Raw genomic sequence first — 15380 nt, forward strand, 5'->3', positions numbered from 1 at the left:
AAAGGAAACGAAGAAAAGTTTTTTGTTTATTTCAGATGTTTGTCACTCACCTGTAAATATTTGATAACTAAACTAGAGTTAGGAGTTTAAAAGTGCATAATGTTTCTCCGCAGCTCAGGGAAACACACCACAAAATCCATTAGCTGTATGTGCACCCGGTGCGAACCCAGTCTATAAAAAGCAGTTTTGACGTAATTGAGAACCACAATGCCCCCCTTTTCCTGTTTGAGAGCTCTCACCCCCCGCTGTGCTGTCTGCCGATGTTACCGGCGGACAACCTGCCGACTGGATGTCATATATCTACCTACACACACTCTTCCCCACTGAGACTCGATACACAGATTGGCACTAATTGCTGGCCGTTCTGCACCCCTACAGACAAACACACACACTGTCCTTTCTCACACACAAACATGCACTTTCAGATGGGATCCACCGTCCAATCTCTGTAACAATCAGAGACATATGGAGAGGATAAACGCACCCCTGTGTGTCTCAACTCTATTTTGTTTTAGGACCCTTTACCAGCACAGTGTGCATGCCTTCTTTTAAAAAGCTTGAAAAGGTCTTAGTTTTTTTTTCTAGTTTTAGGCCTTAGCAAGTATGACAGTTTAAATCCAATTATGTAGTTTTCACCATGCTCTTGTAGGTTTCACAGCGTTGTCCAATTTTTGTTCTTAACCATAGAGTTTGCATTTGCATTTTTATATCTGCTAGTTGAACTTGTGTCCCCCAGACGTCCTCTCTAATTATTCTCCTTCTGTCCTTATTATTATACTGCCCACTCAGCTTTTTCAACACCTGAAAAAAAATTGAATTGGATGCTTTGTTTCATTACTTTGCTCTTTTAATTGGTCTTCAATGTATGATGGCATTAAAAAAGTTCCTGAAAAGTCTTGAAATTGGCTGTAACCTCCTAGAAGCAAAGGTAGCCTGTATGTAGTTATAAGAGTAACTGCAAGTTTGAATTTATATCAACAATATGAGAACATGTCAGCACAAGACACAGCAAAAAAGTCACAATTCTCTGATTTTAGCTTCTTAATTGTGAATATATTCTGTATTTTTTACTCCTCTACGACAGTAAACTAAATATCCTTAGGTTGTGAACAAAACAAGACATTTGAGGACATCATCTTGGGCTTTGGGAAACACTGATCGACATTTTTCACTATTTTCTGTCTTTTTATAGACACAAACAACTAATTAATATCAAGACAATCATCAACAGATTAATTGACAATTAAAATATTCATTAGTTGCAGCCTTTACAGACAGACGTGGGTCAAATGGTTTCAAGCAGTCCTCTATGTTGATTTTAGCCAGTTTTTTTCTGAATCGCCCTGACATCCTAAAACACCAACTGAGCTACTACTCTGTCTGAGCAGGCTAAAAATGCTGAAAATGATGTGGGAATACAATCTATTTCAGGTCTGGTTTACACTACGATACACACAGCATTCACCTTTGTCCTGTTTCCTTTCAGATGGGTCTCGAACATGAAGAGGAGAAGCTGGAGATCAAGAGACAGGTGTCGGAGTTGACCCTCTCCCTGCAGGAGCGCGAGTCCCAGATTAGCAGCCTGCAGGCTGCACGTCTTGCCCTGGAGAGCCAGCTGCAGCAAGCGAAGACTGAGCTGGAGGAGACCACCGCTGAGGCCGAGGAGGAGATCACCGCCCTCAGGGTAAGACTAACACGTGCAAACACATATGTGCGTAATTGGTGTCACTCATAGTACTACAGGTGCACATACATTTAGAACAAAAATACTCACATGTGAGTAATCTGTGTCATGCACGCAGCCGTAGGGAGGGTGTGTGTTGTTTTCAGTCTATTTTAAATACTATCAGCAATGCATTCTTCTCCCTCTTTGTATCTGGCAGTCAGATGTGGTTGGTTGTATTTTTGCTCTTCATTTGCTTTTGTTTTTCACAGAATCACAGAGATGAAATTCAGCGCAAGTTTGATGCCTTGAGAGACAGCTGCTCAGTAAGTGCTGCCACAGCCTTTTGTCTCTGCTTTCTGCTGCAGCAGAACAATTTTTCCAAATGTTTCACAAGACCTTTGAATATCTGGTGATTCATGTTCAACTTTAAACAGTCATTTGCATTTACATTTCATGTGGCACTGTAGTCTGCTGAATCAAATATTTGGCAAGGAAGCACAGCTTGCTTTCGTAGAACATTCTCAAACTTTGCCTAAACACTTAAGTCCACACAGTACAGTACAGTACATAATGTTTTACATATTTCAAATCACCTCCTTCAACCTTCAAATAAAACGAGATGTTATTTGATATTTAACTTATTTAATGAAGCATCATTTTCTAATTCCTACTTGGCCAACACAAGTCTCTCACTGGTGGGATTTTGAAAATAATGTCACTATCGGTGTACACAATACTGTCATTGTAAAGATGTACATTTTCAGCCTGGCTGTGCGATTACCTAAATACTTTAGCCCCTGGCTTTTGTGCCCAGGGCTTAAAAATAACTGTCCACCTCCACAAGCAAGGCTAACAGCTCTACCTGTTTGTGTTGCCACAGGTGATCACTGACCTGGAGGAGCAACTCACACAGCTGAGTCAGGAGAATGCTGAGCTGAACCGCCAGAACTTCTACCTGTCCAAGCAGCTTGATGAGGCGTCAGATGAGAGGGAGGACCAGCTGCAGCTCAGCCAGGAAGTGGACAGGCTGAGGAGGGAGGTGGCTGACCGTGAGATGCACCTCAACAACCAGAAACAGGTAACACACACACACACACACACACACACACAGAAATACTTGAAAGCTCCTGATCATAATTAACTGTGATAATATTGTAACAAGTTGTGTTTTAAACCTATTTATCTTCATGATACAGACCAAAGATGTGATGCATCATATCATGAAGCCTTAAATACTGAGACTGTGAGCTGTCACTGAAAATGCAGGACAGACAACAATCACGTGGTTTCGCCCAAAATAATGCTGTGAAAGATGTTCTCTTCAGTTTTGCTTGTTTATCCTCCCAGAACATTGAGACACTGAAGACCACATGCAGCATGCTGGAGGAGCAGGTGGTGGAGCTGGAGTCTCTAAATGACGAGCTGCTGGAGAAGGAGAGGCAGTGGGAGGCTTGGAGAGGTGCCCTGGAGGACGAAAAAAGCCAAGCCGAGAGACGCACCAGGGACCTGCAGAGACTATTGGACAATGAGAAGCAGAACAGGTAACATACAAACATGAACACTTGAATTTACACACTGTATTATTTTACTTGAGAATGACTGTCATTACATATATACATCAGAGGAATACTTGACGACCATTTGTATATCTGTTACTCACGGTATGTTACCTTGAATTTAAAATCGTAGTCATAGGTGACCACATCAACAACAGCCAAGCTATCAGAGCATTTGTTCACAAGCTCACAACTCGTGCAGTAGATGGGGCAACTGAACTATAAGTGAAAATCTATGGTCTTTTTTATGCCAGACTCCATTGACAAAAGTGGTAATTTTACCTCGTTGAACACGGGAGCTGCTGGTCTACCACTGCCTCGATTGGTAGTATGTTTGGTGCTGTAAAAGGTTAGTTCAGATTCAGCACAGTTACATGATAAAACAAACATACTACCAATCAAGGCAGCGGTAGACCAGCAGCTCCCGTGTTCAGCAAGGTACAATTACTGCTTTTGTTATAGAGTCAGGCTTTGAAGAGTGTAGAAACAGCTGTTCAATAATTTCAAGAATATTCTCAGTGTTTGGATTCTTCGTTCACTTGAAGGCATGCAAGAAAGACAAATTTAACTTATATCAGGTATACAAATGGTCACTGGGTGAAGTATTACTTTATATTGTATTGCTATTGTAAGACTTGTTATTGCGCTGTTCACAGGCTGCGTGCAGACCAGCGCAGCTCTGAATCTCGCCAGGCAGTGGAGCTGGCAGTCAAAGAGCATAAGGCTGAGATACTGGCCTTACAGCAGGCCCTGAAGGAGCAGAGACTGAAGGCAGAGAGTCTGTCTGATACTGTGAGTCACAAGTGTTTACGTGTCTTTGGATTATGATCCAACTTTAACCACATCTTCAGTCCTCTTAAAAGGACAAATATTTGTTTTAATTCTGAGAGAGAAAATCCACACTGTGTTTGTGGAGGTGGAATTTATCTTTCAGATGTCACCATTTAACATGCACTCACATGTTCTCACAGCTCAATGATCTGGAGAAGAAGCACGCCATGCTGGAGATGAACGCCCGCAGCTTGCAGCAGAAACTGGAGACAGAGAGAGAACTGAAGCAGAGGCTGATGGAAGAGGTAGACAGTGAAATGCAACCACATAGACACACACCTGGATTTATTACATTTGAAATACATACATGTTATGAACGTGTTCACTATAAGTCACTCATTCAAAAACATGTACTTTAAATAAAAGTATTTTAAGTACATTTCTTTAAACAGTTGGCTAAAATGGTGTCTTATTTGGGGTCTGTTTGAGACACATCTCTTGGGTAAATTATATTTGCTACCATTCTGAAATGTGGATGGTTTAAAATCTGATTTCCGTTTTTAAAAGTGAGAAAGAAAAATGAATGAATAAATAAGCTTAAATTAGCTTATACAGGTTGCATTATTGACATAGATCTGATTTCCTAATTTAAGTATCTGTGTTCTTTTGTCCCCACAGCAAGGGAAGCTGCAGCAGCAGATGGACCTTCAGAAGAGCCACATCTTCCGTCTGACCCAAGGTCTGCAGGACGCCCTGGACCAGACCGACATGCTCAAGACGGAGAGGACCGATCTTGAGTACCAGCTGGAGAACATACAGGTGCTTAATGCAATACCTTTGCTATTTGATGAAATACAGCATTCTCTAGGGAGAGACGGAGCCCTAGTTAGATATTAGAATATAGCAGCCAGTGTTGGCATGTAACAAGGTATCTCAGGGGGACCAGAAGGAAGAAGGAAATCCTAATTCATGGGAGTTCAAAGGGAGTTCTTTTAAAGTTGACTTCAGAGGTATTTCCCTGTCTGAAGATCTGTTTTCCTTCCTGCAGGCTGTATACTCCCATGAGAAGGTGAAGATGGAGGGGACCATCTCCCAGCAGACCAAACTGATTGACTTCCTCCAGGCTAAAATGGACCAGCCCACCAAGAAAAAGAAGGTCTGTGAAAACATAGTAGATTAATAAAGAGCTTCTATTTGAAGATATGTATGCATTGTATTGTTCTCTTATAGTATTAATAACATCTTCCTATTTCGAATAGGGTATATTCGGGCGTCGTCGAGAGGATGTAGGCACCACGACTAACGGGGCACTGGCTCCACAGGCTCAGCCAGCAGTTCCTATGCAGTATGGTGACATGAAAATGGCTTTGGAGAAGGAGCGCTCAAGATGTGCAGAGCTGGAAGAGGCTCTGCAGAAGATGAGGATAGAGCTACGATCCCTTAGAGAAGAGGGTAGGTCCCAGCCTGACAGTGAAGTGTGTTTACATCTCTGTTGTCGGCCCTCACTATCACAAGCAAGTTCAGCTGCTACACTTCATAAGATATTCTCTTTATATTGTCTTTAAAATCTTTTTTTGTTAAAGGGGACACTATTTTGTGAGATCAGTATCCATATTGTTGTGTGACGGAATGAAGTCAGAGAAAATCTATTGAGCCAAAAGTCGGTATTTTATTGGCTGGCTTGTTTTTATCAGCATCTGATATTCACAGAAATCAAAATGGCTGCTGAGAACAAAACTAAAACCCATTAATCTAAAAATAAGGCCCTAATTGTATTAAAATGTCTTAAATCAATATTTCGAAAGCCATAAATGATGTCAGATCTTTTTTTTTTTTTCTTCAAAAAGTTCTTGAAGAGTCTTAAGTCTTACTTGCCATCAGTTGCTGGAACCCTGGATCGGCTCATAGAGAGAAAATGGTTGATTTTTTTTTTTTTAAGTATGTGATTTACTTGCACAAATAATTTGCATTTGGTGTGAAAAGTCTTTCAGTCAGCACATTAACTGCACCAGATGTGCAACAGGCTTTATATCTCATGGCATCACTTAGCAGCAAGCAATGAGATGATACTCTGTAACTGACCCTGGATCATTAAAATCTTTCATTCTTTTTGACACAGAGGCACAGGGGTGTGTATTTTAACTTCAGTAATTATATTTTCTCATCAGAACTCATTACGCCACAGAGAAATGACAAGCTAAGTCAGCTTGGGAAATCCTGTGTCGTGTCTCTCCCCTTATCTGTTCCCACACATCTTTTTAACATAGTTGCCATGGCAGCATCTTACTCCCATTACTTAGATCTGCCAGGTCCTATGACATTTATATCAGAATCTATTCGTTTTTCGGTAATGAGGTCAGATATTTTCCGGCTTAATAGCTATTACTGATCTAATATTAGGTCGTTTTATTTGTTTATGGCAACACAGCAGCTCATTTTAAAGCCCAGGAACATGTGGCTCCTTCCACGCCGGCACAGGCTCGACATCAGATCCTCATGTCAGCCATCGTTAAATCCCCAGAGCATCAGCCCAACCCCAGCAGCCTGCTCAACCCCTCCACCCGCTGCAAGGAGACCTCCACACCTGAAGGTTAGTCACACGCACATTTACACACACACTCAGACTAATAAACAAACACACCGGTAAACTCAACCAGCCTGAATTTAAGCCGAGATTATCCTGCTATTGAGCTGTATAGTGTCCCCCATAGGAGTGTTCACCCTTATGCTATCAGTGTCGGCACAAATGGACTCTCTGTTCACTTATTTTGTTCATGTGGTGTGTTTATGTGTGTGTTTTTTCTATGGCCTGTCACACAGCAGGATTATGAAGTTAAATAAAGCTGGATAACTGTGCTCAGTACATGTTACACCTGGAGCTCGCTCCAAACCAGGGACATGGACTGAAGGACAAAACACTGTTTCGGTTTTATTCACTGTGCATTTATCCAGCTAACATTGTAACCCTGCTCGAGCCTGTCTCACAAAGTAAGAATAGTGGATTAGCCAGGTAACATTGGTTTTAATCTGGGCTTTGCACTATCACAAAGCTGAATTACCTTTTTAGGGATGGGGATGATCACCATGGAAACTGAACCTCTGTATATATCATAGCTGCTTGAGAGGTTCAGTGGATCATATCAGAATGTGTAAACAGCCCATCTCCTAAAAATGGAAAAACAGTTTCAAAAGGATCATCCAGTGACAAAAATACTGCATACATGTGTAAATGAAAAGCTTCACAGACCAACTGAATCTCTTAATACCACAATATCATAAGTTATAATACCATATCATGTACTCTACTGAGACACATGTTTGGACGACAGTAGCCCAGCTAAAATGAACTCACCTTGTGATTCAGGTTCCTTACTGTCCGTGTTCCTTTGCTTTCACATAGTTATTGTTAGACTGCTCTCTCCTTTCTGTCTCTTTCCTCTTGCTCCTCACAGAAAAGAGGAGGGTCACCTTTGAAAGTAAGTTAGCAGTCACCACAGTGCGTCTCCTCACACGCACGAGCTCATCTCCATGCATGTTTTACTACACAAACACATGCTTATATCATACTGTACATCTGTCTCACTGTCCCATTGTCAGGCTATCTGTAACTTGACCAAAGACTTTATTGTTAAAGGTCAAGCTTAATGTGATGTTTTTCCTTTTTTCAGCCGCATTCCTGGAGTCATAATTTAGATAGCATATGGTTGGATAGGTAGCTTTTCACGCAAAAACATTTTAATGCATTCCATGGTCATTGGCATGCATAATCTGATTCTGACTATATTAGTATATTTGAATATTTGAAATGCCTAATACCTGAAGTTAGAAGTGATTCATTCATTATTCAAATTGCCCCATGCTGCTTGAAACAAAAAACAAAATTCATGAACTTAATTCTGACTTTCAAAGTGATATATTATTATTATATATTTAAGTAGGGCTGTACCGAATGTCTTCTTTTACATTTGAAGCTTTAGCTGAGGTTCTGCAATGAAGCCTTGAATGTTTGTTGTCATATTTCATGACGTCAAAAAAATCCTTGAACAAAATCCTCAGTTTGGATAAAGTGAGTCATTAGATTAAGTTTGTTTGTCTTCTTTTATTAAATCAACTTTCTTGAATGAATAAATGTAATTTATGGTGCTGTTAGATCGCTGCTAGACCACCCTCGTTAACACAGGTGTGAGCCTCTGAACACCAAAAAATATGGATTGATGCAGAAAATTTCATCAGATAAAAACATTTTGTGAATTTTTTATCCTTTTTCAATAAATGTTGACTTTTGGATTTTACAACACTCTGGAGTTATTGGAAATGTTTGGATCACATGAGTTGGGAACAATCCTACACAGCCACCACTGAAAACTGATTCTACAAACACTATAATACTAATAATCCCAATCTTTATCAATTGTGCAGAATTATGGTGTTTAAACCAAATAAACAGACATGCAAAAAGATAATTAAGCGCAGCATCAAACGTTAATGTTAATAATGAAACGTCTTAGTTTTGAAGTGTTTGGTACAGCCCTAGTTTTAAAACTGTAACAGAATATTTGGTGTCATATTTCTCTCTCCGTAACTCCTATCCCTGCCTCCTTCTTCCCTTTTTGCTTTGCAGAGTTTGGTCGTCGTGTGAAAGAGAGGATGCATCACAACATTCCTCATCGTTTCACTGTGGGCCTCAACATGAGGGCTGCCAAGTGTGCCGTCTGCCTGGACACTGTGCATTTTGGACGACAGGCTGCCACTTGTCTAGGTTTGTATCAGGCACTGTAGCTGGTATTACTGAATGTGAAGATATGTCAGAGAACAAATTATGTCTTAACACTGCGATGTGAACTCCTCTTTGTTGTGTCATAGAGTGTCACACACTGTGTCACCCTAAATGCTCGCCATGTCTTCCGGCCACCTGTGGCCTGCCAGCCGAGTATGCCACTCACTTTTCAGAGGCCCTGTGCCGAGAAAAGGCAAACTCTCCTGCGCTGCAGGTCAAAGAGGCCAGTGGGCATGTTCGCTTGGAGGGATGGATGAAGCAGCCTAGGTAACCTCAGCCCTTTACTACCGCACTGACCATATACCATATGGTTTTTTCTACAGCTTTGACAGAAGTGTGCATGTGTGTGTTTCCTCACACAGAAATGGCAAGCGTGGTCAGCAGGGCTGGGAGAGGAAATATGTGGTGCTTGATGGAACCAAAGTATCCATCTATGATAGTGAGCCCAGAGAAGGTCAGTACGTATGTTTGAATGGCTGTGTGCACATTGGTAATTGAGAAATACATTTTAAACCTGACAAAACTTTGCTGATCCATTCCTTAATGAGATAGTTTGTAATCATTTAAGTCTTTATGTAACCATGTAGATCAATACAGCACTATCCTGCAACAAATGATGTGTTGTTTTTCCTGCAGATTATATAAAAGCTGAAGAGGAGTTTGAGCTGTGTCTGCCTGATGGAGAGGTGACTGTTCACGGAGCTGTTGGAGCCTCTGAGCTCATCAACACTGCCAAGTCAGGTACTGGATCAATACCACCTAATCCTGCTGCTCTCAGCCTATTGTAGGATTTTAAGTGTATTACCCTCTCCCCAAATTTTAAATTGGATCCACATGTCCAATCTATACTTTGAATCTCAAAATACAACAAAATGTTGACACTTCTGCTCAGCTGTGAAATTAAGCTGTTTGCAAGATGGCCAACCAGTCCGTCTCCCTCTCTCTCTCTCTCTCTCTCTCTCTCTCTCTCTCTCTCTCTCTCTCTTTCTCACTCTCACTCTCACTCTCACTCTCTCACTCTCTGTGTGCATGTGTTTGCAGACATACCGTATGTGTTGAAGCTGGAGTCACATCCCCACACCACCTGCTGGCCAGGCCAGTCCCTCTACTTCATGGCCCCCAGCTTCCCTGACAAGCAGCGATGGGTGGCTGTACTGGAGTCTGTGGTGGCTGGTAGCCGTGGATCTAAAGACAAAGTGGACTCTGATGCTGTAAGTGTTGTGTGTGTATTTTTCTGCTTGTTACAGGCTTGTTTGGGCTCAAAATTTGAGTTTGGATATGTAAGAAAAGACAGCCCAGTGTCTCCTTTAAACAAGACAAACTCATTTATTAGACACATTTCAGATAGTAACGTTATCCAAGGGCGGCTGTACTCTTTGATGTTAAAATTGGGTGAAATATATTGAATGCCTCCATTAAACATCAGCCAGTGCCTTCACTTCGTTTTCTCTCCCTCCCTCTTCTTTCTCTCTCTGCATGTTCTCAACATCCACGTCTTCAATTTGTGTGTTGTCATCGTCTTTGTTGATGTGGTTATACTGTGCGTGTGTATGTCCATTCAACTCGGTTGTGTGGATCATATTATAGGCAGGTGTCTCTAAAAGACAGAAGAACCTATCCCCTCTGGTTCAGGTACAGTAAGTAGCTGCACGAACGCTTGGGCTTCAGTTGACCGACTGACTGAGCATGCAGTAGCTGTACACATCTACGCATACAACACTGGTGCTGTTCAGTACAGGTCAACACAGCCCCAGGCTGAGTTACTCAATATATAACTACCCTGTGAAAAACAGCTGCATTTAGTGGTCAAACACTCACATCGATTATACGATACACTCATAAACCTACATAGTGCATGGATGTGAATAGGCACTGCTGTGCACCTCTGGCCTGGTGTCATATGCTATGTCATGCATGCTTCTGCAAAAGCCATGCACTGCTGTAGCCCCCTTCACTGAAACCTGACAAATGTACAGACTCCTTTAGCAGCCTGAGCTTAACTTCAGTCTGCAGGCTTCTGCTGCTGTTGGTGGTTGTGTGTTTATTGCTGTCTTAGGAGCACTTTATCATCCCTCTTACATTATGTGATAAATGACCCTTCAAACAGTGTTACATTTTCTCTAAACTGTGTATGAGTGTTTCCAAAAAGCATTCCCCTGCCTTATTAATCATATAACCAATGCAAATATGCATTTAAAAGTTAAGTATGCTGTTTTTTTCCTTTGCCTTGCGGCAGATTACACTACATGGCCAAAAGTATTTGGACATCCACTTGAACATTGCACCCATATGTGATAGCTGAACATAAACATCCAAAAACTATGTATTTGTGTGCATTAAAGGAATACTGCACCTACAGAATGACCATTTGTAAATCAGGTAATCATGCCATGTTACCTTCTTTTTTTTTTGCATGCCTCCAAACAGCTAATATATTGATTTACTGATTGATCACAGACCACACTGAACACCAAACAAAAAACTATATTTAAAAACTGTAGTAGAACAATTATACCAGAAACCCATTCATAATGGAGTCTGGCTTTGAAGAGAGGATAGAAAGGTTTCCCTTTCAGTTAACTTATATATAGAAAGGTTTAGCAAAAACGCATGTGTTTGGGGAATGTACTGAGCATACGTCTGGATAAATTAGACTTGGATTATACTGAATGAGTTGTGTGAGAGTTTGTAAACTGATGTTTTGATATGGTACTGCTGTTGAGTGTGGTCTCCATTCAATCAGTAAATCAATATGTTCACCATTTTCCACTGAGGCAAAAACTTTGACTAATTGATTTACAAACTATCGTTTTGTGGGTGATGTATTCCTTTAGTATGCTGCACATCTTTCTGGGAAAACAAACCTCACTTGGTGTACACAGGCCTTTTCATGTTGTGACAGTATTCAAGGGATTTATTGTCATATGCATTAAAATGCCACATGTTAATTTCAATACAATGAAAAATGTGTGCCCTGACTGTTCTCTGATCAACATGACATGTACAAAGCATACACCGTATACTAACAGACAGTTACATACACTCTGTAGTGTTACAGTACAAACAAGTACATAAAAAATGAAATAAGTAGCAGTGAGCACAGTGGGTTAGTAGCTACCTGGCCCTGTGCCCTGCATACTGCTGAAAAGTATTATTGCTTGAAGATAAAAGCTGTCTTAATGCTATGATGTTGTTAACCAGAAGATAGCTGTGAAAATAAAAGAGGGTCTGGATCAGTGTTATCCACAAAGCCTTCTCCAAATTGATATTAGTGTCTGCTTTTGGCCACATAGTGTATGCACAACCCAATTAGTCAATTTCACACTGCAGCACGTATCATAATTAGCTGTGTAGCCCGAAAATGGTCATCCATACTGTATAGCCTGAGGTGAACAGCATCTATAAAGCTTTGAACGCTGGTGATAATTAAAAAAAGGCACTGCCAGTGATCAACCATAATTTTTAATAAATTGAACAGCTTTTTGCGACTGCTATTGTTGCTTTGAAGTGGTTGTCTTATTGCCACCCAAAAACATTTATATTTATATTGTGTCTGCAGCACTGAGAATGGAGAACTGTCAAGTACTAAAAGTTTGCATTGAATGTTTGATCCAAGTCCTGTTGACTTCCTCTTTGATCGGATATTAAAATTTGATTCTCTCATTCAAACATGAAAAAACTTTTATTGGCAAAATAATGAAATGCGATCATTTTGGCATTGAAACTTAGATATTTTAGTGAATATTAGACAATACTTAAATTAAAAGTAGTGTTGTTGTTGTTTTGGGGGTTGTGTTTGGAGAAAAGACATCAGGTGAAAACATCCTCAGCTTATGTGAGTTTAATTCATTGATAGTGAAGGATGGATTCATTCTGTTTGGGTTGGTGAAGGCTCTCTGGCTGTCAGTCTTGCTGGGTCACCTTTTCTTAGTCTAAAGATGTGTAGAAGATCTGCCTAACCTGCCCCTCCCTCTGCTCCATGTCTCTCTCTTTGCTTCTTGTCTCAATAGAAACTTCTGGGCAATTCTCTGCTGAAGCTGGAGGGTGATGACCGTTTGGACATCAACTGCACTCTGCCTCTCACCGACCAGGTATGAGGACAAAACCTGCCCCATCAACAGCCACATAATGAAGCTTACTTATTATGTTTTTTGCTGTGTTAGGCATTGTCCTTCCAATTTCTGACTACTGCGCCAATCTGTTGCTCATATCACTCATTAAGCTCGTATGATCTGCCTTATCCTTTCCCTCAGATTGTGTTGGTTGGCTCTGAGGAGGGTCTGTATGCTCTAAACGTCATAAAGAACTCTTTGACCCACATCCCGGGGCTGACCTCCGTCTTTCAGATCCAGATCCTGAAGGACCTCGATAAGCTGCTGATGATCACTGGTCAGTACATGATATTAAACTGAGGCCATTATACTTAATAATATGTCTGTAATTTTAGTTCTCTTGTCAGTGAAAGGTATTTGTAAGACATGCATAAGGCTTTCATTATAATGCCACATCATTTATGTAACTGTATCTTCACTGTTTTGAAAACAGGCATAGAGACTAAATCAAGCTTTTTTGCCACCTTAATAAATCAGATAATCCCTACATGTATACTGAACAACTTCTTTCAAGCACTCAATGATATATTTCTCTCAAATTTTGTTCACAAATTTGCTACAATCCATGTTCGTGAGCACTTCTCCTTTCCCAAGACAATCCATCCACCTGACAGGTGCAGCATGTCAAGATGCTGATTAAACAGCATCATTACTACACAGGTGAGCCTTGGGATGGTCACAATAAAAGGCCACTCTAATGTGTGCAGTTTGATCACACAACACAATGCCACAGATATCACAACTTTCGAGGGAGTGTACCATTGGCATGCTGACTGCAGGAATGTCCACCAGAGCTGGTGCCTGTGAACTGAATGTTCATTTCACATACATAGGCTGTCTTTGATGTCATTTTTCAGACTTTGGCTGTATTCACCCGGCCTCAAAACCTCACAAGTCAGTTATGATCACAAACTGCTGTCAGGTCAAGACCCTGGTGAGGACTATGAGCATGCAGATGAGTGTCCCTGAGACAGTTACTGTCAGTTTGTGCAGAAATTCTTAGGTTGTGCAAACCAGTTGTTCCATCAGCTGTTCAGGTGGCTGGTCTCAGATGATCTTGCAGGTGAAGACACTGGTTGTGGAGGTCCTGAGCTGGTGTGGTTACACATGGTCAGTGGTTGTGAGGCCGGTTAGATGTAGTGCCAAATTCACTGAAATTACATTAGAGACGGCTTGTGGTCGTGAAATGGACATTCAGTTCACAGGCAACAACTCTGGTGGACATTCCTGCAGTCAGCCTGCCAATGGTACACTCCCCCAAAACTTGTGACATCTGTGGCATTGTGTTTGTGATAAAAACTGCACATGTAGAGTGACCTTTTATTGTGACCAAGGCTCACCTGTGTAGTAATGATGCTGTTTCATAAGCGTCTTGATATGCCACACCTATTATCTTAGAAAAGAAGACGTGCTCACTAACATGGATTTGCAACAAAAATTTGAGAGAAATACAGTATATCTAAAAAAAAAAAAAAAAGTCTTAGATCTTCAACTTAAACCTGTAAAAAATTGAGCAAAAACAAAAATGATGCATTTAAATGTTTGTTCAGTGTAAATGTACTATAACACACATATAGGATCATATTATGTTTAGTCTTATAGAGAGCTTTAGCTGGAGATAATCATGCATATGAATGCACTGAAGTAAACAGGCGATGCTTGTGTGTCTGATTGTACGTGGTGTGTTTCTTGCGTCATCCAGGAGAGGAGAGGGCCTTGTGTCTAGTGGAGATCAAGAAGGTGAAACAGTCCTTATCGCAGTCCCATCTCCCGGCTCAGCCTGACCTCAATCCCTTCATCTTTGAGACCGTCAAGGGATGCCACCTCTTCTCCTCTGGGAAGGTGAGTTGAGTTGTTGTCCCTTAGATGAAGCAAACTCCTTCTAGTTAGACTGTTATTTAGTCAGAGTTAATGAGCTGAACATCAGTAGTGAGCAGTCTGATTGCAGATGTTTACCGCCGTCCTGATTGCAGTGTTGTTTTTCTTTACAGATTGATAATGGGACCTGTATCTGCGCTGCTATGCCCAATAAGATTACAATCCTGCGACATAATGAAAGCCTGAACAAGTTCTGCATCAGAAAGGTGAGTAGGGATGGGCATCGTTAGGATTTTATTGATACCAGTATTAATGCCGATCAGTTCTTTCATTGGTACTACTCTCCATGACATAAAAAAATTTACAATTTAATTGTATTTTGTAGAAACAAGTCAAAAGTATACTTTGCAGGATTGTCAGTTACTGTTTGTAAACACGCTTGCCTGCAAAAAACCAACCCCAGATTCACTCTCTTTTGGCATTTTGCCTCACTATATTTGGGTTTTTCTGTGCTGGGTCTCTTAGATGCCTGCTGCTTACAGTCTGGCACCTGGTCATTACCCTTTTATAAAGTCACGACCTCACCTAAACGCAGTGGGGGCACACACACATCAATGTCCCAAACACAGAAAATCAGGAAATCCAGGCAGAAGGCAGAGTTTCTGCAGAAAACTACACCA

At 41.0% G+C, this 15380-nt stretch overlaps 1 protein-coding gene across 3 annotated transcripts in view; it reads left to right on the top strand.

Annotated features, from left to right (window-relative positions):
* The window catches only part of cita (citron rho-interacting serine/threonine kinase a), a 51589-nt gene that overhangs the window by 27986 nt on the left and 8223 nt on the right, over positions 1-15380 (top strand). For 2 of the 3 annotated variants that reach the window (XM_050038717.1, XM_050038718.1), the window contains exons 23-41: positions 1487-1684; positions 1936-1989; positions 2547-2744; positions 3014-3207; positions 3879-4014; positions 4194-4298; positions 4672-4812; positions 5042-5149; positions 5253-5445; positions 6422-6583; positions 8615-8752; positions 8857-9037; positions 9133-9224; positions 9407-9511; positions 9812-9981; positions 12781-12861; positions 13024-13159; positions 14585-14724; positions 14874-14966. In XM_050038717.1, the coding sequence (XP_049894674.1) occupies positions 1487-1684; positions 1936-1989; positions 2547-2744; positions 3014-3207; positions 3879-4014; positions 4194-4298; positions 4672-4812; positions 5042-5149; positions 5253-5445; positions 6422-6583; positions 8615-8752; positions 8857-9037; positions 9133-9224; positions 9407-9511; positions 9812-9981; positions 12781-12861; positions 13024-13159; positions 14585-14724; positions 14874-14966 (2625 nt within the window). Of the gene's footprint in view, positions 1-1486; positions 1685-1935; positions 1990-2546; positions 2745-3013; positions 3208-3878; positions 4015-4193; positions 4299-4671; positions 4813-5041; positions 5150-5252; positions 5446-6421; positions 6584-8614; positions 8753-8856; positions 9038-9132; positions 9225-9406; positions 9512-9811; positions 9982-10357; positions 10403-12780; positions 12862-13023; positions 13160-14584; positions 14725-14873; positions 14967-15380 lie in introns of all 3 variants that reach the window. The other variant, XM_050038716.1, reaches the window with a different exon arrangement.

The sequence above is a fragment of the Epinephelus moara genome, chromosome 24 (genome assembly GCF_006386435.1).
Source record: "Epinephelus moara isolate mb chromosome 24, YSFRI_EMoa_1.0, whole genome shotgun sequence".
Taxonomy (NCBI): domain Eukaryota; kingdom Metazoa; phylum Chordata; class Actinopteri; order Perciformes; family Serranidae; genus Epinephelus; species Epinephelus moara.